Source organism: Macrobrachium rosenbergii, chromosome 52 (genome assembly GCF_040412425.1).
Source record: "Macrobrachium rosenbergii isolate ZJJX-2024 chromosome 52, ASM4041242v1, whole genome shotgun sequence".
NCBI classification, from domain to species: domain Eukaryota; kingdom Metazoa; phylum Arthropoda; class Malacostraca; order Decapoda; family Palaemonidae; genus Macrobrachium; species Macrobrachium rosenbergii.
In genome coordinates this window covers 23,251,222-23,274,728 of record NC_089792.1, presented here as the reverse complement: position 1 = coordinate 23,274,728, position 23,507 = coordinate 23,251,222, and the positions used below count along the sequence as shown (strand labels likewise).

Genomic DNA, 23,507 nt, shown 5'->3' with positions numbered 1-23,507 from the left:
TGTAAGTTAGGAATATCTATACTGATACTTCAGAGTGTTTCACCATTTTTAGCGAACGATTCATATTTTAGAATATGCTGTTTTGAGCTCTACTTCTCAACGAGTTATACACGTTCACTCTCATGAGATCATCGATCATAGTTACTTCACTACGAACATTCCTTTCAGTTCAAGCACTTTTTACAGACAGTACTTTTTCTTCTTACAGTTTTCCCTTAAATATCAGGGTATTTTCTCACGTTATTGTTTTTTTACATTATGCATCTTTTATGTACCACATTTTAATTTCTGTTGATAACACTAATATGCCTTTGAGACACATTCCTAAAAGCAACTATGGTGATAAATGTAAAACATCACACAGGCTCAGGCACCTGGAATCTGAAATTTCCTGGGCTTAGTATTATCTCTTTCAGATACAAGACCTGCTGCTCCTTCCATTCATTTCTCTTGACAACCAAACCAAAACTGTTTAAACACCTCTTGCTACGAAACGAATTCTAGTACAATTCTACCTGTGACCTTGACTGCATCTTTATTTTCATCTATTGTTTTATTTTTTATATCTTTAAGCTCTGTTGTTAATTTAAATACCATGTACTGTATACATAATTAAACTCGGGGACATACATACATATTGATATTGTCTTACTTTTTGTCAGTGTTCATGTTTTCTGACTTTTTAAACACTGCTGTACTTGCAGCTTCTGTCAGTATCCTTTGCTAGTGATTATGGCGTCCCCTGTGTACCAGAGTCGTCGTTCATTCGAGTGGTTTTCTGTTTATCAGGGAGCAGTTGAACTTAATCACAGAGGTAGGAAATCACATGATTTTCCGTTCCAAACAATTCTTGAAATTATTGTCAGGCATCTAGCACCAGTCAAAGAGGTTTGTAGCTAAATATCCAAATAATTTAATTCATTTTAAATTTTCATTATTTTTAGTTATTTCCTTCCTCTCTTCCGCTCTCCTTTCTTGTTTTGCAGTTTGGATCTTACGCCTCTTTTCTTTCCTTCTTCATCAAATTGAATCATCTTTAGCAGGACATTATGCGCTTTCCGTTTTGCTTACTTCATTAAATTAAATCCTTCTCTTGATCTCTTTTAGTTTGATTCCAGCAGGGAGATTAAGTACAACATATTCTCGTGCCTTCACTCATACTATCTTCAGCATGAAATGATTAAGTGACTTTCAAATCTCTAGAACTACATTTGACACCCTGATCATTGTTTTTTTTATTTATGTTTACACTGTCAATCTGGTCTTGCGAATAGTTTTATAGTTCTAATATTTCCTCTCTTTTTTTTATTTCTTCATCTAGGTCGACAGTGTATGTTTTTTTTTATAGAAATATTTGATTATCTTTCTTTATTTCTCCCAAGATGAACTCTTCAAGAAGATTGACTCTTCACAACATCAGACAGCCACTTCCTTCCACTTTCCTCTACATTGGATACTCATACAAGTGTCTAGGTCTTATTAGGAAGCACTCGTATGGAGACAGTAGCCGTAATGGTGTGACTTGCTGTCACCATTCATATATTACTCATTATCATTTTTTAAGCCGTAGGTGTACCAGATTACAGTCCTATATTATTTATTCTCGACTACTTTACATGTGTTGATTTGCCAAGCAGTCAACTGAGTTTCTTAAGAATTTTAATGTTTGAACCGGAATGAATAATAAGACCAAAAATGTTTTCCTTTTGTTGCTTTGAGAGTAGAGATGTATTTCAGGAAAAACAAGGTTTTCAACGTAATGTATCACCTTGAATTTTTCGTTAGCTGATAAATGTGGATGTAAGAGGTGTAAAGGAAACGGAGTTGAAATGATTTCATTTTTACGGACTATTAATCGTCAAGTAAAAGTATTTCATCAATGGGAAATAATGATAATGCTCCTTATTTAGGATGAAAATACCCATATTTTGTGCAAATTCATACCTTCAAGATGGGAGTTTCAATGCGTTGATTGGGAATATTTCAACTGACACGTGCATTTTGAGAATTACAAATGCAGATTGAAGGATTATATGGGACTGTGCATTGTAATGTCTTTAATACTGTAACTTCATCGAAACATTCCTTATTTTTCTATAAAAGACATATTTTGAAAAAGGAAAGTCGTAAAAGAGCAAATTAATTACCTGCTTCTTATACTTATTTTCGTTTCAACCAATCTACTGAGACGTCTTTCGTAGAATTGCGGTCCATTACTTTTTCCGGGTCACCCCTGATTTCGGTTGTTGATGCTAGGCTTTTGGGGATGCAGTTCTCGTGTCACGTAGTGTGGGTCACTTCTGCTACAGTTGTAAATAGTGTATATTCTTACTGAAAAAATAAGGCTTTCTTTGGTGATAATTACTACGCTTAGTGCTATTTAGTCCATACAATTTTTTTCACATCTCTTCCTTCCATTAATGAGAACTTATTCTCTATTTAAAAAAAAATAACAGAGGTCAGTAGGTTTGCGTTCACCAAGTATTAACATATATGCACCTATAATACTTTTAGTTATTTGAAATTCAAGTTCATAATGTTTGCTGAGGTTATTTTGTTAGTGTAACTGGAGAGACCATTAATAGAATTGTATGTAAACAGTTGAATTTAAGTAACTTTAGTTCATTGTGTCAACAGTTTTACGATAGGTGAATATTTGAACCACTATAGACGAGATGTGGATCAATTCCCAGGTCTTGGGTGCTCAAGAAAGTTTTGTTAGCAGTGCGATGAGAGAGGCATTAAAAGGAAGACGAAGACAGCTGTCCCTGTAATTGGATTCTACAATCAGTTTAGGACACACAAGAGACCAAAACAAGAAAGGGACTTTACACTACAGGCAGGTCACTTCAAGTGTATGTGCATCAGGCGAGAAGGATGAATGGAAGAGTAGGAAGTCAGATACTCTTCCACGAAGGACACTGGTGATGGCCGAGACAGGATGTAAACAGATCAGGGCCATTCTTCCAGAGAAGCTAGAAGGGGTCTGCAAACATCAGAGAGATGGTGGCTTAACAGAGTCTATGCCTTTGTTGCTGTAGAACCGTACCTCGGTATCAGTGAGGCCTTACTGGTCCTAGTTTCAAGTGAATCAAACAAAACCCACAAAAGGATCTCTGAGTTTCTGTGTGATCTAGAATCGACATAAACAACTTAAAACCCTTGACCCAACCTGGCAAATACCAGACATGGGGCATGACCAGTAACTGAAAACGATGGAAATATCCTGAGAGAAAAAGTTTCGCATGGGCTTCCATAATGAGAATTGGGCATTACTTAATGTGAGCTGACCCAGGGCATGAAAGAAGGAACTCGGCTGAAAATAAAATCATATATCTGAGAAGTTATATTAAGAAACAGGGAACGTGGAAGCAGATAATCAATTGAAAGCTTGGTAGTAGGAGGACAGAACCTGCTATCACACTAGGCAGTCTGATGAACACTGATTTCCAAATAGTAAATATAGCAAGTGATGGCCTTTCATGTATAACAACACCACCTGATGGAAGAGGTCTCTCCTTAAACTCAGTAGAACTGTGGCCTAAATAGTATTTATAGAAAGAGACAGCAAGAACCCCTTGCAATGAAGAAAAATAGAATGGTATAAAGTACTTAGTGATATCACTGACAAAAAAAATCCTTGTTATTCAATTTTTTCCTATAGGGAATATAAGAATCCCTTCGAGTTTAAAGATCAGTATACGGTTTCATTAGCAGAGATACAAAGAAGTGCTTGGGACACTAAAATAAATACCTGATCCTATTTTGTTGGCAATGAGAGACTGAACTACATATCCTGTTAACAAGATGTGTTGATGGAGACTTTGAAAGAGTCATTTCAGTGCCTGACAAAAAGAAATTTAGCATGAAAGGTATTCAAGACTGTGGACATGCAATGAACGTTTTCTCCCGGGCGTTAAGCCTCATGCGACAACAGTGTTTGCCAATAACCTTTAATCAACACGATATTAAAAGGCAAAACTTAGTTACTTAGTGCTTCCCAACAACCAGAAATTTGATCCCTTGGATTTTTTGGAGTTCTATTTGATACAGGCTTACTGTATGACGTAGACATTGACAGGGGCTTTTAAACTTCACTGTAGTGTAATTTTCGTTATAAAGCATTGCAGGAACAAACACCTGGAGATCTATTATACTTGGAATAGGGTCGAGCACTGAACAGTGGTGTCAGCTGTAGCATACATTATAACCAGATCTTGTTCTTCATATGTAGGCGCAAGGTACATAGCTTCACAACAACAAAAAATTATTCGGGGCTCTTCCTTTAGAGATGTTGAAGATCTGATAGGTTTATGGCCGCCTTATGAGATTCAAGTGGTTTGGTTAAACTACTGTACCTCCTAATGACTATTCATCTCATTTTGGAGTTGGGATCTTGGCACTAGTCAATTAGTCTGCCTCCACTGTGGCACCAAATAGACATACTATAGTGAAAAAAATATGGCCAATCCGTCCTCTTCAAGATCTTGGCAGAAGAAGAAATCCCGTTTAAATACCTACCATCAACGTGATTAGGTATATATAAGGGCATAGGTGTAAATCGAGCCACAGACATTATAGTAGCTTTGCGTTGATATCCTATTGGAAGAGTATGCCACATGAGCAGCTTTAGGAACAGATGAATTCTCTCCTAACTGCGATTCTGCATCGGTATACAGTTGTACCTTTTTTTCATTTTGGTAAACAAGAGTAATTGCCAAAACCATGTTGATAATCCTCTACCTTTAACTAGGAATGTAACCTTTTCCAAGGGCGTGCTAGAAACAAAAACATTGAACAATTACACCAAGAAGATCCTTCCTGACTGGGGAAACCTCACCCATCATTTGAATACTGGCTTGATAACATTAACCTACAATTCTGTTAATGATCTCTCAAATTTTACTCAAAATGTAGGACTTTTAAAAAAGTACTTACTTTTGACATGTTATACCACCATCCGCGAAACTATTATGTAATTATCTCGTTCATGTCTTTTCAATATAGTGCGAACATGCATTTTAAAATTCACTCTAAAAATACATCAGTCTATCATAGTACTTTTAGTAAAAAGGATTGAAAGTTGAATTTGGGATCGTACTCTCTATTCTTTAAATGTAATTAGGAAATAACTTCAACTCCTCATATGGGTTTCATTCATCTGTTTTGTGAGTTATCTTCCATATCGATTTGTTTATGACAAGGACGAAGTTATATCTAAGTTTGAAGAACGTGTTTCCTACTGATTCAAAGAAATTTAGAATATTGTTATAGTGTCGTTGATGTGTCCTTATTAACAGTATATTTAAATTCACGTACGACACGCTTTAACCCCTGTTTGGAGAGATTTCCATTTCCGAGTCTTGATTGGCTTCCTTTCCACGCACCTCTTTAACATGAGTCTTATCGAAAGGTTGAATTCGATCAAGTTTGATTATTCATAAAATGTTCAACCCTTCTTTACTAAGAGAATATATTTTACCTCTTTGGTGTGTAGGGCGTGAGACAAAAAAAAAAAAAGTTTGAGGAAGATGATTTGTTTGTAAGCTTTTCTATGTCAATCTGCCTTCTTTACGTGTGGTTTGTCTTCAGTTACGGTACATAATTTTTTCCCTCAAATTAAACTGTGGAAGATAGTGCGAGAAAGAGTTATAATCACATTATGATTTAAATAGCAGTTTTGCCGATTACTTGTCTAAATAGAAGAAGTATGCAAACACAAACAAGAGAACTGTTTGAAATTAAAGCCCCTTTCTTAAAACGATAGATACCTCGTCATATTTACAAGATGTCATCAAGACTTGCCGTGTTATATTCCTTGTCTGTAGCACGAAGTGACGCACCTCACTGAAGAATTATTATTTCACCCGTTTAGTAAGGAAACATTGCCCCCCCCAACTATTCTTAATTAGTCGATATGTGTACTCGTAAAGCGATCTTTGCCCATTTATTGACTTAGATCGAAGCATAATATAAACAGGAATTAGAAGTAACAGTCTGAACACGACATTTTTATCTCAGTTGTGACATGATTTGATGTCACTCTTTCTCTCGAGAACGAAGCAGAAGCAGTCATTTTTAAGCAACTTGGTGCAAGTGTAAAAAGGTGCGAAATATCTGACGTTGCGATTGATGACATACACAGATAAGAAAAGAAAAGCCAAGCACAAAAAAAAAACCACAGATCTTTCCAAGATAAGTCACTGTTATTACTTTAAAGAAACAAAAAGTCATTTAATATCTCGATATGAAAGCTAGAGAAATGTTATTTTGTTTATTGAAGGATATTAGAGCGTATATGAGATGCTGTACTAAATCACTTTCTCGCCAAGAGAATTATTTGCTCAGGTTCTGCATGATGTGTCTACAGTAACCATTCAAGGCAAATGATCACGGTATTATTACATTTTCTTCAGTAAAAGATGTAAAGTACAGGAAATCATCAGTGTTATTATAAGCCTTCTCAATATTGTAGAAGTCTAAATTTACGAGGGATGGCAGTGTTAACCCTCCTTTGAGATGATGATAATGTGTTACCGTTTGAAGTAAGGGAATTTTTGTGCTTTTTGCATCCATTGAAAAAAGTTACACACTGTGCCTTAGTTCCACATAAAAGAGTATGTAGTTATTGTATATCTAAATATTTATGTCCTAGTCATTTTTGGTGACGCATTCGTCGATGAATATGGTGTTGCAACTAAAGAATGGTTCCTTAAGACCTAATCCATAATATCTCCGCAGCAATATTGCTGGTTTTGAGTTAGAGGTTTAAAAAGACTTTGGTGTGAAGAGGTTAACCCTTTTGCTTGTTTTAAAAAAAAGTACTGTAGTTAGCCGTCGAGTTTAATCATTTTTAAGTGAGATTATTTTGCAAGATTAACTACTCTACATTGAACAGTCCTCAAAATGACAGAAGACATTCTAAATGAGTCTGTTAATCTTCCAGAGTATCTCGTCATTAGATCAGGTCTAACTTCCTCTTAACTTCTGGTTTGGAGCCAAGCCTAGATCAGAGGAACAATGATCTTAAACAATTTTAGGTGTTTATGTGTCAGATGTGTCTTTAAACCAAAGTGTTTTCATCAACATTCATTTGAAAATGAAGCAATAGAAGTAAAAAGGAACAACTGTGATTTTACAGTTGCTTTTAAACTAACAAATTAGTGTGTGTGTGTGTGTTTGTTTGTTTTTTTTTTATGGTGGTGAAGCTGCTGTAATTACCCAGTATGTCTCATTTATCGTTAAACTGATTGCTTTTCAGGTCTTTTTATAGCTTAGATTTCGTTAGAACGTTTTCGAAATGTTGTTGATATCCTTAAATAACTAAAAGTGTTTTGCAGGTGGTGTGAGTTATAGCATAATAGCTTATGGTGTATCTACCAAAATACCATTTTACTTTGTGTTCTTGAAGTAACTCGGCTCTTTTTATAAGTAAGGGAAATATTGTTAAACAACCCAAATATGACACGGTTGCAAACGAACCAAAACTATTGAGAATTTTCAGAAAAGTCAGTTCGTGGGATCCCTGGCTTAGAAAAGTACTTGGGATGAAACACAAAACATCAAATCCGTTTTCATTCTTAGGAGACAGGAAGTGTGTTTCTTTTGGGCGGACAGAGGCGAACGGTGTTCTGGATACGTTAGTTGTTACATCTTGAAGGATTTGTTTCAAAGTAGAACCTTAAAGTTGTAGCTGACATCAGCGAAATGTTCTATGGTTCTAATTTCTACGGTTTCTGGAGAGCTTATTCTGTTAATTTTTGCATAACTGAAATTAGATTTTGAGTAACAGCGTACATAAAAGTATTCCCCTAAAAGAACCATTTATGAGTGAACGTTGGGCCATTGCACATCCTAAGACATTTATTTTCATAATAAAAAATGAATATTGTATGTTTGAACATTCTCATGTCAAGATTTTTTAATTGCTCCAGGATTTTCACGGTTTACATGCTCAAGAAATCCTGAGAGGTTTGAAATGGATTTGTGAGAGAAGGAGCGGAACAAAAATTATTTTAAATCCAAGCTATTTTTGCTAGCCAGAAGTGTGTATTTAATCGCGAGGTAGAATCAATGTAAAAATTTAATTTCTTGGAAGCAGAGTCTTTTATTCCAGCTTCGCGTATAACGTGAGGTAAAGGGATATTTGTTTGAGAGGAAAACGATTATCAAAGTAAGGATAGAAATTCCATAGAATCCTTTAGGGGCTGGTGGCTGGGCTTTGATGAGTTTTGGAAAATGCAGGTTAATTGTGGTGGGTGGTGGGGGAGTGGTCTAGGTTGTAAAGCAATGCATTTGAGGGAGGTCATCTTTAATTCACTCTCACAGCAGGATTATTTACGGACCTCTGATAATGGCTTTACTTCAAATGAAGAGAGATTATTCTCTCCTATTTGATATTGGCTTAATGCATGTTCAGACTTATTAACTCTGCAGAGTTGAACTGACGTTCAGTTCTGGTTCAAAGTTTACTAACTACATTAAAAACATAGAAAGTTTTCATGATACGGAATGGTTATGTTATTTGAGCTATTCGCTAAAAGGTTTATCATCAAGAACCGAATATACTAACTTTCACAACGTTTGTAACTGTTTCTGTTCAGGTTATCATGTAGACAATTGCTGATTTGTCACGTGCAAAGGTTTCTTACTACCCTTCTTAAAGGAAAGTCTTTTGCATGATTCCGTGCATAATGCATCCTATTTCTTGTTAATCATCTTTGCTCATTAGCAGCCAACAAGGAAAACTCTTTACGCTGAAGTAATATCTTATCAATTTATTTTTTCAATTTTGTTTTTACAAGGTGATGCAAAGGGCCATAGAAAAATCACATGGAAAATGCATATTTTCAAGTGTTAGTAACATCAATTCCACGTGTTCTGACTGTGAAAGAAATATTGGCAGCCATGGTAGTCTGTGTTGAGGATATTTCATTGGTGTTTCAGGGATACAAGAGGTACAGAGTGAGGAACCGCTTTAGGTAGATAAATTGCCCTTATGAAAAACGTATCAGTACAAAATTCTGTTCAGATCTCCAGTGAAAGAGGCGACTGTTTTGAGTGCTTGGCTGGTTACTGGATAGGCATTATTGTCAGCAGTTAACTGTGGGGGAATTACCAGCCACAAAAGCTTAGCTTGTGATAAGGTTATCTTGAAATTTTTACGCCTGTATTGGCTGGTCTACCAGAACTTTAAAGTGGGTTCTTTGAAAGATAAGCTCATCTATTTTAGCCGTGCAATGACTGCTGGGAGCATTTTAACAGGAGCATGTTCTTACAGCAAAAACTTAATGGATTATGGGGGTTATGGGTCAGTTAAGGTTGTTCTTTCTCCTTAACAGGTCAATAAGTCAGAAAGACTTTAACTGAGGTCCTCTTGTTCTCTGAATCTTTTCGTAATATCAGGACGTTGTTGAAGATTTCTGTATATCTTGATTCGTTCTTGTTGAAACTTCTAAATTTGGACTCAGGATAACAGATCTCTAAAGTAGTGAGTGTTATGGGTAAGACCACTGAGAACATTACTAACTGCTTTTCCAAGTTATCGTCTTGTAGGCAGAAATTTTCAAGTTCATTCTCTTGTCCCACAGGGTGAAAAGGTTTTCTCACCCTCTAATGGCAGAGACGTTTGAGGAGACATTGTAAAATTTCATCTTTTCTTAGGTCTCCTGTTGAGAGGAAGAATATTCTTGGTAATGAAAATGTTATCATGGATGGTAAAGGGTCTGCATCGAAGGTAAAAGATCCCCTTAACAGATCTTTTTATACTGTCCTTCAAGTTAACAAATTCTGGATCTTCCTATTTGACACAAGAGTATTGTGAAATAATGAGCGTATAATAGAAACTAATTTTGGGGGGAGAAATTATGCCCTCTTCAGATTTAAGACCAAATCTTTATTACTCAGGATAGAAGGAAGTCCGTTGTATAGTCTCCAAAAGTAAAACATCAAACAGATTTCCCTCAAACTGAAAAACAAGAAAAGATTTCTTGTTCCCCCATTCACCTAACAAAGGCCTACTTTCAGGTCTTTCCTGGGGATTTAAGTGTCCCCTTATCACCTGTACGAGAACAGTCATTCCTGATCGGTGCCCCTGTTTTCAGGTTTGTTGTCCTTCTGGTAATCATGCATGTTCTCACCTCCTGAGGTATTGCAAGACAGAACTACATGTGTGATTTACCCATATACGGCTAAAGTAATGGCACCCTTTCTGCATCAAGTTTGGTGTGATAGTCACCCATGAGAAGTCAGATATCACCCATAGCTAAATCTTTGGTAAAGTCGTGGAAAGGAAGATCTCCAACCATCAGTTAACATAGGTCAATTGCAAATCTTGGTTGAGATATTGTCTATTTATATGGTACCTTTCATGGAGGTTTTGTGGACTCATGAAAATTTAACAAGATTTTAAGAAACTGATAAGAAATCCAGGATTTTTTTTTTCATTCCTTTCACTTTGAAGGAAAAGAACCACTCTGATTTCTTTCATGTTTTGAGGAATTGTTCATGCAGTTCATGCAGTCTCTATCAGTATTCTTATTCATGGACAAACCTTATAACTTTTCATACAAATTGTATAGACTTGGCTAGAGGGTTGTACTTGCCAGTGTGTGAGAACACTAATGTGGTTTCTCATTTCATGCACCAATAAGGAGCTATATAATTGGAAGCTTAGTTCCAAAATGTAATCTGCTTGATGCAGATGCATATGGTTTGATGTTGTCAGATTCCTTATTCATATTGCACCTTTGGGAAGGTATCGTCGTATGTTAATAGACACTTGTGGTCTCTTCTGAAAACTTCGAAGGACTCATGTGGATTACATATTCACAAAGCATCCGGCGTGACTCTTCAGTATTATTGCTGGCCGTTTGCAATCAACGGCCATGAACAACCGATACTTTTTACACCACTGAGGTCACATGGAATTTTTTTTTCGAAAATTGGGGTGATAGGTGATTTTTCAGCCATGTTCATCACTTTTATTTATGGGGCCCCTCTCAAGTAGCATCTGGGCCATTATTGCTTTTTTTTATTTTACTTGGACTTTTGTAGCCAAATTAGTTACTATGTCAGTCAAAGCCGTAGTCCTGAAATATTTCAGTGCAAACCTTTGATCCCTGGAGGAATTGGTCCTCTAAACTACACAGACTTGTCATGAAGGCTTAAATTACTGGATAATTTCGGTGTCAGGAAGATCTAACCTATAACTTTGCAAGACTTGGCAGCTGTTAAAGGCTAAGCAGTCTGTCAAACACTAGAATTGCTTAATTTGTTTTGTTTACTTAATAACCCCAAAGGCCAGGCAATTTTAACTGATCTTTGAGAAGGAAATTTTGCATTTTAGGTTAAACCTTTAAAAGTGATATAACTCTGATTCTGAAAATTGAAACGAGAGCCTCATCTTTTATTGCAGTAATTCAGGTTGTAACACTGAACGCAATGTTTTTTATTGTTTTTGTGAATATATGGCAAGTTTAGAGACGAATATTGTGTCATGAGCACAGTGCTCTGAGGTCACTCTTGTCAGAATTTGAAGGTAAATAAAACCTGTTTTTCCTAAACTCCCCAACATCAGCATTAATACCACCTGGTATTATTTGCTTTTTTTTTTTTGCCACAGGTATATCAGTGATTTTTCATTGATATTCTACTGGGCATTAATAGATCCAAGTATTTATTTTGTCTTTCCATTCCATATGGATCACTGAAGGCATTTGCTGATTAAGTAAATGGTAGATTACCAAATGTATTGAGGTGGAGGCTTGGTCTCCTATTCCATTTCTAATGGCTTATACAAGTTTCATGAGCAAAAGACTGAGAATTTTTAGTAAACAATAATGTTACTTGACTTTACAGCAACCATTATTTTTTGGCAAAGTTTACTTAGACTATAACAGAAAATCACGAGATTAATCATTTCCGGTCTTCACGTGAATACATTTCGGTGGCTTATGTAAACTACGATTCGTACACCTAAGTGTGTTACTGAAATTGTCTTTTTCCTTCCAAAATTGCTGGTTCATTTTATGACTTGTAACTAAAACATTAAAGGGAAGAAATTAAGGCTTCCCTGCCCCTCACAAAGTGATGTAGTGGACAGCTGCAACTTAGGTTCATAGAAAACTCTCCCTGTCCGTTGAAAATACCAAACATTTTCCTTATTTCTTAGATGTTAGTTACTAGCACGAGCCCTAAGGATGTACATTAAATATTGCCTCAAATAGTAACATAATTTGTTTGAATCCATTTCTAGATGTTTGATATGAAAATCTATACTAGTTTCAAGGATATTGATAACTATTCAACATATTGTAGCCTATACTTGTATCCTTGATATTCTGATAAATTCCATCAGTAAAAGAATTTCTTTAAGATATGTGTTGTTACTTTCTTTAGAAATGGAGTGCCTGTTGATAATATATACTGTACCCTTTATTATAAGGATAATTAATGCAGTAACTTTAGTTATTCTTTTTTGTGTGGAACCATGACACAGTGTATTGTTTTATCTTGAGGCCATCTTTTAACAGATAGGGAAATGTATTTAGAAGAGCAGCATTTTGCTGATTCTAGAGGTTTAAGTGTTCTTTATATATTGCCTTAGGGAATATTATGTAAATGACCTTGTAAATGGTTCATTCATGAGCCAAAAACTTTAATTTTCTGTTTTCAGGTTTATCAACGATAATTATGTTAATGAAAATCATTTTCCTCCAGGAACTAAATTCATAATGTAAATGGTGAATGTTTAAGTGATTTATATTGAAAATCGGTAGTTCAGTATGTGACAGGGAAAGTAGTTTTCACTGTTCCTTGTGGCTTTTTTAAAATGGTTTTTTGGTCAGTGATTAAGAAATTACAAACTTCTAATTTTACATACCTCACACCTTCTTCCTTACCAAAGCACATGAGGATGAGGCTGAGTAACCTGACCAAGGTGCCTCTGGGTTGAGTCACGCCAAGTTGCCCGGTACATCAAAAGTGTAACTTTGACAAAAGGGAGTGACTTTTGAATGACGAATGGTGGGGGAGGGGGTGAGGTAAAAGAACAAAGTGATCACCCATAGGAGGGTCCTGTTGATCCAATGAAACTGATATAATCTCACAACTAACCTACATTTAGTCTGGATTGATTCGAAATAAAATTTCTCTCATTATGCGCAGAGGAGCAATGTTGAAAAATTAGCTTGCGTACTTTCCAGGTGCAGAGAGAAATAGAAATGAATCTTAATGAATTTATGTATTGAAACATGCAAGTGTTAAAAGAATAATTTTCACCAAAGCAAATATCATTAACAGTAGAACAATATGACGAAAGTCAATCAATTAAAAATAAAGAATGAAAGAGATCACTCCGGGTCATCAGTTTCATGGAATTTTTGTATGGTACAAAAAGCTTTGACTGTTATGCCTCCATGGTGCTTCGGCGAGTCCCATAGAGGGCTCGTGCTGTCATTTTGAGACTTTGCGTTTCTTTTTCAGAATTAAGAATTGTCTCCAAATGGTTTTTAAGAGGAGACTGACTGGCATCTAGCAGTCTAAATAAGCATATATCTATTCAAATCCAGTCTCGCAAATAGAGACGCTACTTACCCCGCTCAGGGTCTTTTGTTCTGCATCATCCCAAGCTTTCAGCACTGCAGAGTCCACTTAGGCAAAGTACTAACTAAATTGTTCATATTGCACCAAAATTGGAATTTCTTATTTTTGGTCAGTTTTGATAAGTGTTAGGTCTTCTGCAAATCAAGAAATTTCAGACTACTTCAAAGTTTAAATGGCTTACAGAGGGATGAAAAAAAAACAATTCTTGGATACTGGCTTAACAGCACAGTCGTTGGTTGCAAGTTTCCAAGTTAGATATGTTGAGTTTTTTCTGTGCGTTTCTAATATGATTCAGACATGTTCACTCACAAGGCAGATTTGTTATCTCAAAATTATCGTGCTTAATCTGTGGTATCCTCAGAACGAATTTAATAGTACACTTCAATTTGATGACGTGACCTTTATTGCAATCCATGCCATACACATCCTGGCATAATTCGTTGATTTTGTTTACATGAACATACCTAGAAGTACGCTAATGACAGTTTTATTAATTTTGCTTTTTTTAATTATTTAGATTCAGTAGCATGGAGTTCACTTAAGATGTAGCATGTGAGAAGATTTCGAAATGTATAGGAAATTTCAGCGTAGACTGATGTCGATAGAACTCTCTTTGACAACAATGTTTCTTTTACTGCAGTAGGTTGCGAGTAGGAATTTTGTAGTTGTAATATTATAAACATTCACAGTATGCATTTATTTCAGAATATTTCCTAGTATACGACGCTATATCTTGAAAATGCACTTTGCCTCAGATCTCGTACCATGCTATACCCTTAATGACGTAGGTTATCATAGACATAACATAAAGAAGAAATCTATACTTTAGCCATACGCTTGTGTGGGAGAGTAACTTTAAATCTTTCCCCAGACCAACTAACTAAAGGCAATCATTTTTATTTTCGTTTTGATATAGGTAATTTTATTGTATCCATGTAGGTATTGCCGATCAGTAATAAGCTTCGTTGATTAGACAGCTGAAATTCCAGTGTGAAATTATTTTTGCTGGTCACGTAACACAAGGTCTTTGTGCGACAATGGCGTTAACTGTTAGTTTTTAGTTCATTTTTTATAATTTCATTTTTGTGTTTGAAATATTCTTGATTGATGTGCATTGCCTCTTTTGTTTGAATTTCAGTCTCTGATTTATGTAGTAAAGACATATGAACTATTACATGTGATGAACTAAATTATTCAAGTGAGCTTCATAAGCCTTTGAAATGGAACACACTTTTGATGTTGGTGCAGTTAAAATGAGTTTTTTAACCAAAGGTAACAAGAAATGACTGTGCCCTAGTCTTGCCATTCAGATCTTTGACATTCTGTCAAAAACAATGATGATACCTTATTTAGCATAACGGTCTCCAGGTTTATTTTTTGTGTCGCCTTTACCCTCTTGAAATTTGCAGAGGAGAAGAGAGAAAAGATATTAGTTTATTTCATCGCTTCAGACACAGGATATGGGACAAGTGTACCTGAGACTGGAAATACAACGGGTTCATTTCTTGTTCTTACAAGTATTTATAATGTTCTTTAACCAGTATTTTTTTTTCAGGGTCTACAAATACATTTACGTAATTGAGTTTATTGTTGAAAATAATAATCATAAACTGTACTTGTTGAATTTTAAGCCAGTCTTTCCAGTAGTTAAGAGAACGTATCATTTAGGTCTAGAATAAAGATAGAGATGGCCGAAGATAAGACAGGTAACTTTCACAGATGCCGAGGCATTATAGTTGTCTTACTTCAACCTCTACAACTTTTGTGCAATTCCCATCAACTTAGCTTCAACTTTCTTGTGAATTTCTTCAGCTGGAAAATGATCTCTCTTCCATACATTTGTGGCCTCACCTGTTGAGCTTTAGATGGTTATATATATATAACTTGAAATCATTCCCCAGTCTACTCCCACCAACAGTTTATGTCAAGTGTTCTTTGGCTTCTTCGACTCAAACCTCCGCTAAAGCTCCAGTGTATTTTCTGACGTCACAAATTATTGTCTTCTTCTTCTCCTCCTAGAACTTTTGTGGTGCTGTATTTCTGTCATTTTAAGAATGAAGTGATTAGTATTCTATATGAAATTTTCTTAGATTTGCCATATTCCTGTATATTGCCTTGGCAGAGAACAAAGATGTCTCAATACAAAGTTTTACGAGTAGATTTAGAATACTTTAGAACCGCGAGGACATAGGATAGGAAATTTTAGATTGTTTTAGCTTACCCTGAATCTTTGACATAGTAAGAATTACAAATGCTGGTGCATAATGTAGATTTAGTAGATATTGTAGACAGCAGATTTCTGCTGCCTTTTTAACAACTGGGTTTTTTGACAAATTTGAAATAGAGTTTCTAGAAACCAGCTTTCCCTCCCCCTGTATGACAAACTGTAGTTATATCTATTAGTGTTACAATGTAATTTTAGATTTGTATTTTATAAATAGATAATAGAAATATAGTAACATTACGGATGTGGAAATGAAAGATGTAATATTTTTTGTAGACATGAGAATAGAAAACATTAAGCAGTGGACTTAAGTTGTGTATTTTCAAAACATCTAAGATTTGACTTCTTAATGACATCTTATTCACTGACTTATCATATCTCTTAAGTATATCCTACCTCAATATCTTTAAAATTTATATATAGATATCCTATCTAATCAACTGTACTAACTGGAGTCTTCTGCATTACTTTGATACTTCTTAATGTAGTGTTGAATCATTTCTTATAAAAGCATTCTTGTGAATTGTAATGGGTCTGTATTGAAAGGATTTTGACTTCTATTTTCAAATGTAACAGTATTCCGCATAACACAGGTTCATAATTCCATCCGTCACGCAATTTACAAATTCTTACATGGTAACACAAACATGAAGCCAAGACATTTGTATTTTTACTGATGGCCACACACATATTTACACAACCATTTACTCGTGGGCGTGTGAGTCATTGTATGGTGCAGCATAATGCTCTTTATTGTTGTACCAGGTGAGTTGGCAAGTTGCTTTCTAAAATCTATGAAGATACTTTTACTCAAAGTTACTAGGAGTATTGTCAAAGAAATGAAATCCATAGGGAATAGAACAGGGGTCTGCGATGAAAATGACACAAACAGGGCCACCAGCCAGGGACAAATGAACAGGACCCTATTCGGGCTACTGTTCAAAACACCGTTCTGTCCCTGAACAGCAATTGTGTCTTCAAGGTTTCCTCAGGTTGGTGACGTTCTTTCTTGTTGCGACATTCTGTCGTCGTTGTTTCTGAATGAGCCAGCCTTGTTTTGGTCTTGCCTATTGCTCTTAGAGTAAGCTGCAACGTTAGCACTGAAATCCTATACGTTCCTTTGTCATGGGTTCATTTTCTTTGATGACTCTTGGCCTTATTATGTTAGCTTAACTAAACTGAGATAATGGGGTTGAATAATTAATTTATTCATACTTTTTTGTAATTTTTTCTTTATTTTCTTACTCTGTTTGTTGGTACAGTAGTGTTCAAGTAATAAGAAATCCCTTCAAAGTTAGTATTTTATTTCAGTACTTCAGTTGGTATAATTTAACATTTTTTAGGATTCATTCACTAAGAAGATATACGCCAGACTCCTTGTTTTCGATAGAAGTCTCTTATTAGCAAAATCACGAACCCAATTGCTTATGTAAACTAGTAATCCAAATATTTGCCCCTTACCTTACCTATTCAAGCATTAGATACACTTGAATCTTTTGAATGATTAAGTTCATGAAATGTCATGAATCTTTCATCAGATGGCTTTGGTAGCTAAAAAGAAGGAACAAACGGTTGGCAGTTCTTTTTTTAATGAAATTAGAATGCCATTTGCCCTACAAAAATCAAAAATTAAAATAAAAATTGGATATGGATTTTACCCCAAATTTTACTTTAACTTTTAGTAGGAGTCGTTGGGTTGAAAAAAATATGCCACACTTTTTATGTTCACGGTTTGAGGACTGCATAGCTGTAAAATCAATATGTCGTTAGTCTCTGCCCGAAAACTGTTTGTCGACCAACTTTTATACTAAAGATAATTATGAGAAACAATTTTGAAAATTTTTCTAAAAATCCATCATGACGTTCGATTCTTCTTTTCTCTTTTCAAGGTTCCTATGGTTTAGCATCTGGTGGTCTTGTTTAGATGCAATTACGATAAACAGTCCTCTTATTCTATTTATATTTTCAGTTGAAAAGGGCAGCAGAGTTGACTGCTGATTGATTCTTACTTATATATCTGTGTATAAGGAAAAATAAGCAATACTCTTTTTCGCCTCCCTTGATTTTAAGATCACCAATGTGTTATCATTATTTAAATTATTTCCATGTGAATTTATTTCATCGCTTTGTCATCGGCAGATTGTACTACTTTGTTACTTAGTAATGAAACCAGCACTTCTTTCTTTTAGCTTCTGTATCGTGTAACCAGCAATGGTGGACCATTTTTAAAAGGTTGAGGCTTTCTACACCAACTTGGGTTGTTGGCGCATTTTGTATTAGGGAGTGCCGTTCTTGGCTCTTGCTTGTGCCTTACAAGTCTTATCTATCTACAAGAGCAAAATCAGTATTTTGTGTGATATCAATTGCATATTTTTCCTAATACATATGCTATTGGAAGTCTGTTCTACCACAGAAAAGAAGACGGTTTGTTTACTTGATTAAATTCAAATTTTGTAATGGTTAGCTTTCCAAGGCATTCTGCAGTATGTTGATTTTTCATTAATTGCAATTTATGACTCAGTCTTTTCCTTGAAAAATTGACAGTAGCAGACAGCTTAAGTGCTTGCTAGTTTATTTACGCAGAGGTGTCTTGGTACTTAACCCACTGTCTTCAAATTTTGTGATTTTGCGTAGGTATTTATAGTTTTTTTAAGTATTAAACAATTATGTGCAAGAACAGATTCAAATTTAAGACAGGCTTGGTAACCATGCATTGCTTTCCTTGTCATCTCTGGCTGGGATAACACTAGTCTGCTGTAAATAACATTGAGCAGTGAGAGGTGTAATAAGATGTGAAATTCAAGGTATTTTCTTTCACTGGAGAAGAAATCCATGAGTTTTTGAGAGAGCTCCTTATGTCTCGTCCATCAGAGGAATTGCTTTACTATGTTAACCCCTTGTAAATACTGAAATCTGTAACCTTAGAGTTGAAGTTATCTTGGACCGTCTGAAATGCAGAATGGTTAAAGATAAAAGCATCAAGTACACAATAGTACAAAGTGATAGATTAACTGCATTGAGGTAATATTTCAGCTGTATCGAACTCAGAAAAATACTAAAATACTTTGACTAAGTATTCATGAGGGAGAGGAGATGTCAAAGCCGACTCTTAGCCACTCTGATTATATAACCATTGCATAACTTTCTGCTTCCAACCTAGTGTAACTGCAAAATTTGCAGCTGTGCAATGATGGATCTCTGTGCAGAAAGCAACAGCGCTTTCTCAGTTCTCTTCTTCTCTGACCACAATGATATTGGATAATAATTCTTCGTAAATTATGTTTTTTGAGAAATAGTTTTCTATTTTCAGTTTCTGGTAAACATTTTCACTATACTAAGGATTGTTTGCAAGTTTTTATTAATTCATGGATCAGCAATGAAAGTGAATTTTAGGTAACAAGCTGAATTACTAACAGCGTTGAAGCCAACTTCAAAACTTTGGTATGGTGAAGCAAAGCATTTGGTTTGTGTTTCTCAATTTTTGTAAAGTACAAAGTTTTCTTGTATGATTATGGAAGGGATCTCCAAACGTTGAACGCAGATAAGCACCCTTATCTAGACAGAGTGAATTATTGTTCTGACGACTAGCTGTGTGTTTTTCTTTTTATATGTTTTGTTCCTCAGCCAGATGATATCCTTGTTTATAGGAAAGAACTGGAGGAACTTCTTCTACCCATAACGGCTCTCCTTGTCTGTATAGTGTTTGATTTTACTAAATTGTGAGGGCTCCTCCAGAATTTTGGTGGTGGTCTCAGTTCCTAGAGTTTCGTTCTCCGAGTGTGATTTAAGTTTATGATGTGTGAAATGTTGCATGAAAGAGCATTAAGTAGAACTATTTTTTTGTTTTACTGTGGTGGGACCTCCCATTTCCATTACCAAAGTCTCTGCCACGTGGCTCACACGCTGACTTATATGATTAAGGAAGGCAGAAAACATTATTATATCTACGAAGGGAAATTTGATTTAAACGGAATGAAAACTTACCAGGTCATCACAGGGTTTTATATCGAAAATTTTGTCTCTTTACAAAGTTAATTTCGGGCTGTTGTTGTAGTATACAAGTCTTGTAATAGCACAAATAAACTTTTGTAGATAATTGCGACTCGGTTTTCTACCATCAGATATGAAGTCCACTTAAATCATCATTAGCTATTCATTTAAAATTTTCTTGGCGAAACTACTTCCACATTCTGCTTCTTCACATCCACCCACACACTGAATCTCTTATGTGAATACTGTAAAAGAGTTATTGTAAGTCAGCACTTCGGCATAATAATGTGCAAAATACTTCATACAGACCTACGTTGAGTGTTTTGTGTAATCAATTTTTGAAAGTTGTTTACATTGTGTTTTGTATTGTGTGTTTGCCACCAAAGCCTGTATAAGCTTTTCGAGTCTTATATATGTCATAGCCTTTACAGATGTCATCTGTTGTTCACATTCTCATCCACTGGTATTTCCATCCATACCTATTCAATATGTATGTTGTTTATAAAGTGACAAGTTTTGTCCTTTATAATTTACTGTTAGTTTTGTTCAATGGTTGTATCAAAATGTGTATTTATGCCTATCACCTCTTGACTGTATTATTTCCTTTTGGTTTGACTAACGTCCACTTTCTTTTATTTTACGTTCGATCGTCCTGAAAGAGCAAGATTGTTTTCTCTTCACTACAGACAAAATGTCGTCTTCCTCTCTCTCGGATTTGTTTTCACGGATAATTTTCTCAGTGCCCACCTGATGTTGAACAATATGTACATACAACATCCCTTTCATAAATAGAACTTAGTTTTGGTTATTGTATGATTGATGTTGTGTTCGGTGTTCAATTTCTCCCTCATTATTCATGTGAGTGCATCGAAGCATCTGTTTCTGTTTGAATATGAATAGATAGTTACAATTGCATTGGAAAGTTTTATAATTTGTGATTGTTTTTATTAAAAACTCAAATTCATATTCAAGATGTAACTGCTCATTACTGAACGTTTACTTCTTACATGAATATTCAATCTGGCATTCAAAATATAATTGCAATTCCATGTGGTAGATCATACGACATCAACCATATGATTCAAACTTAAAAAGGGAACACATTCTAAGAGGAAGTTGTATTTATTTTCATTTCATTTCTTATACTTTGCTTGTACACTTAATTCGTTTCTTTACTTTGCATCATCTTCAAAATTTTGTTGCACTTAAGCCATTCCATAGTATCATTTAAGCAAAATTATAGATTATAAGACTTTACATCCATCTTGGGAATTAGCTGAATCAGCAAAGTTAAAAAGAAATGCTTCACAGCATTTTATTTTTTTATATATACTTTTCATAGACATTTGCCTTTCAGATGAATAAATCAATAATCACATCCAACACTTGTTTTGTATCAGGTTAATTTAAGATTAGCTAAGTGTTTAATATAAGAATATTTAATTTTACTTACATTGTATTTAATGTTCTTTTAAACTTTTGTATTTGAAGAAGGTCACATTAACATACAAATTATTTTGAAATGTAGGCTTTAATGAAAATCATATTATTCGTTGTATTCAGACCAAGTTTTCGAAAAGGAAATCTATGTTGAAAAGGCAACGCTAATAAACTCCCAATGAATAAGAATAGGCCATTTGCAAATGATGGAGAGCATTTTGTTAGAGTTAAAAGTAAAGTTTTTACTGTAAGTGTCTACTTTTTTTGTTTAGTGAGGTTACATGCACTCGTCCCCAAGAAACCCGATGTTGGTAGTGTCTAGGGTGGAAGTGAATAGTGCAGTGGCTAATTTGACTCCTCTCTAAAGGTGGGGCTGGAATTGGCAGAGGTAGTACAGCGGGCTTCAAGACGAGGATCACTTGCTTCTGATGAGGAGGCTGCCACCTAAGACCAGATGAATATCCCATCAATCGATACAGATCGAGATCTCCTTCACCCTCTAGAGGCTTCCAGTCACCAACACCACCACACAGGTCAGCGCTTCCCTGCCATGAAAAATGTCCATTAGGCTAAGATGTGGGTTATACAGTATATTAAAGTAATTAATCTTTCTTCATCTTTGTCGTTATAGCGTTTTAATTCCTTATAATTATTAGGAGTAAAGTGCTTAAGAACGTGTTCAGTTTGCTTTAATGCTTATCTTACTTGGGTTTTGTCTTAATTTACTAGGAATTTACTATATTTGACCCTTGTCCCGCCGTTACTCACATTTTCAAAGTTAATCGTGGATTTTACAAGTGAATTGCCAACCACTAAGGAAATATTCGTATATTCATGTAGTCCCAGGTCATCGGTAACTTAAAAGATACGTGACAATACAGACTTACATGTCAAAGGGAACAACTCTTATTTTTGTATTCTAAGTGTATCCTTTGTTTAAGAAGCTTAGAGCTAACTTCCCTGATTGTAGTGTTACTAACTTTAGCATTCAAGAGAAAACTGTTTCTGATAAGAACATCATTCTCTTAATAGACAAAGATAGTGCGTATTTTAGTTACTAACGGAAACAGCCAACACAGAGAAATAAATCACTCAAAATTTTAAGAGCCCTCACGGCACAGTGTTAAGAATGACCTGAAGTCAGCATTATCAACTCTGTATTGCTTCATGCACAGCCAACGGCCGGCCGAGTGATGCAGGAATAATGTTAAGGAAATTGCTTTACTTATAGATTAAGTCTTTCTTAGATGTACAGAATGCGTTTTGACAATAAACAGTTCGCTCATATTTGTAAATCTTGATAAATAAAGAAAGAAGATATTGCCATAGATATCCGTTCTGCAATATGGATGCAGAAAGGTCTTCAAATTTTGCCAAACCCTTCAATGATAGGACACATGTAATGCTGTTCGAAGTTGATTATACTTACCTCAGACACCTCCGGTCTCCAACTCCAATCAGGCGGAGCCCATCACCGAGACGTGTTGGACAGCAGCCTCATGATATTGGCTTCAGTGATGCTGTCAGTGATGTAGTGGACCTTGTCAAATATGATCACGTACACAAACGAGGTAGGCTACTAGGTACGTACATTTGGGCAGCCAGACAGCAACCCTCTGTTCATTTGGCTATCAGGTATGTAAATGTTGAGATTGAATGCAGCTTTAAAAGAGGTTCATCGGAGACCAGTAATATGGTATACAGGTTAAATTTCAGTGAGATGAAGTGTTTTGCCATGCCAGATCGCCATACAAGCAAATTTAAAAGATACGTAACTGAATATTAGCATTCACTAATGAAAGTCGAGGACATGGTTTCAAGTTAAGGGGCTGCATAATTTTACTCTGGTAAAGCCATTGATCTTTCATTCAGTGTATGGAAATATTACGGGAATCCTCAAAATGCTGAGTGTTAATATCATATTCTTCCATCAAAGTTTAACTGACGTAGACTGTGTGCTTGAAAGGTTGACCCTTTCCATATATAATGACCTTTTTATACCTCATTGTGTAATACAGTTAAAAAAGGGCATTGGGCACAATAGATGTATAACAAATGTCCATTACTATAATGGTATTGATACGATTTTTTTGGACGATTGGAATGATTGAAAACTTTGATCATTCTTGTGCCCTGATTCGATGCAAATTAAAGATCTCTTAATGCAACTGGTATACTGATATGAGTCGTGTTTAACCGATGTTTTGAATCTGGCTCTTTTGAAGCTTCTTAGTTCCGCAGAAATCCG

General features: G+C 35.4%; 1 protein-coding gene across 1 annotated transcript in view; it reads left to right on the top strand.

Annotated features, from left to right (window-relative positions):
* Nucleotides 1–23,507, top strand: part of LOC136833754 (voltage-dependent calcium channel type A subunit alpha-1-like) — a 1,031,224-nt gene that overhangs the window by 998,320 nt on the left and 9,397 nt on the right. Inside the window, 3 exon segments of the mRNA XM_067095975.1 lie at nucleotides 21,627–21,687; nucleotides 21,690–21,792; nucleotides 22,721–22,842. Coding sequence (XP_066952076.1) covers nucleotides 21,627–21,687; nucleotides 21,690–21,792; nucleotides 22,721–22,842 — 286 coding nt within the window.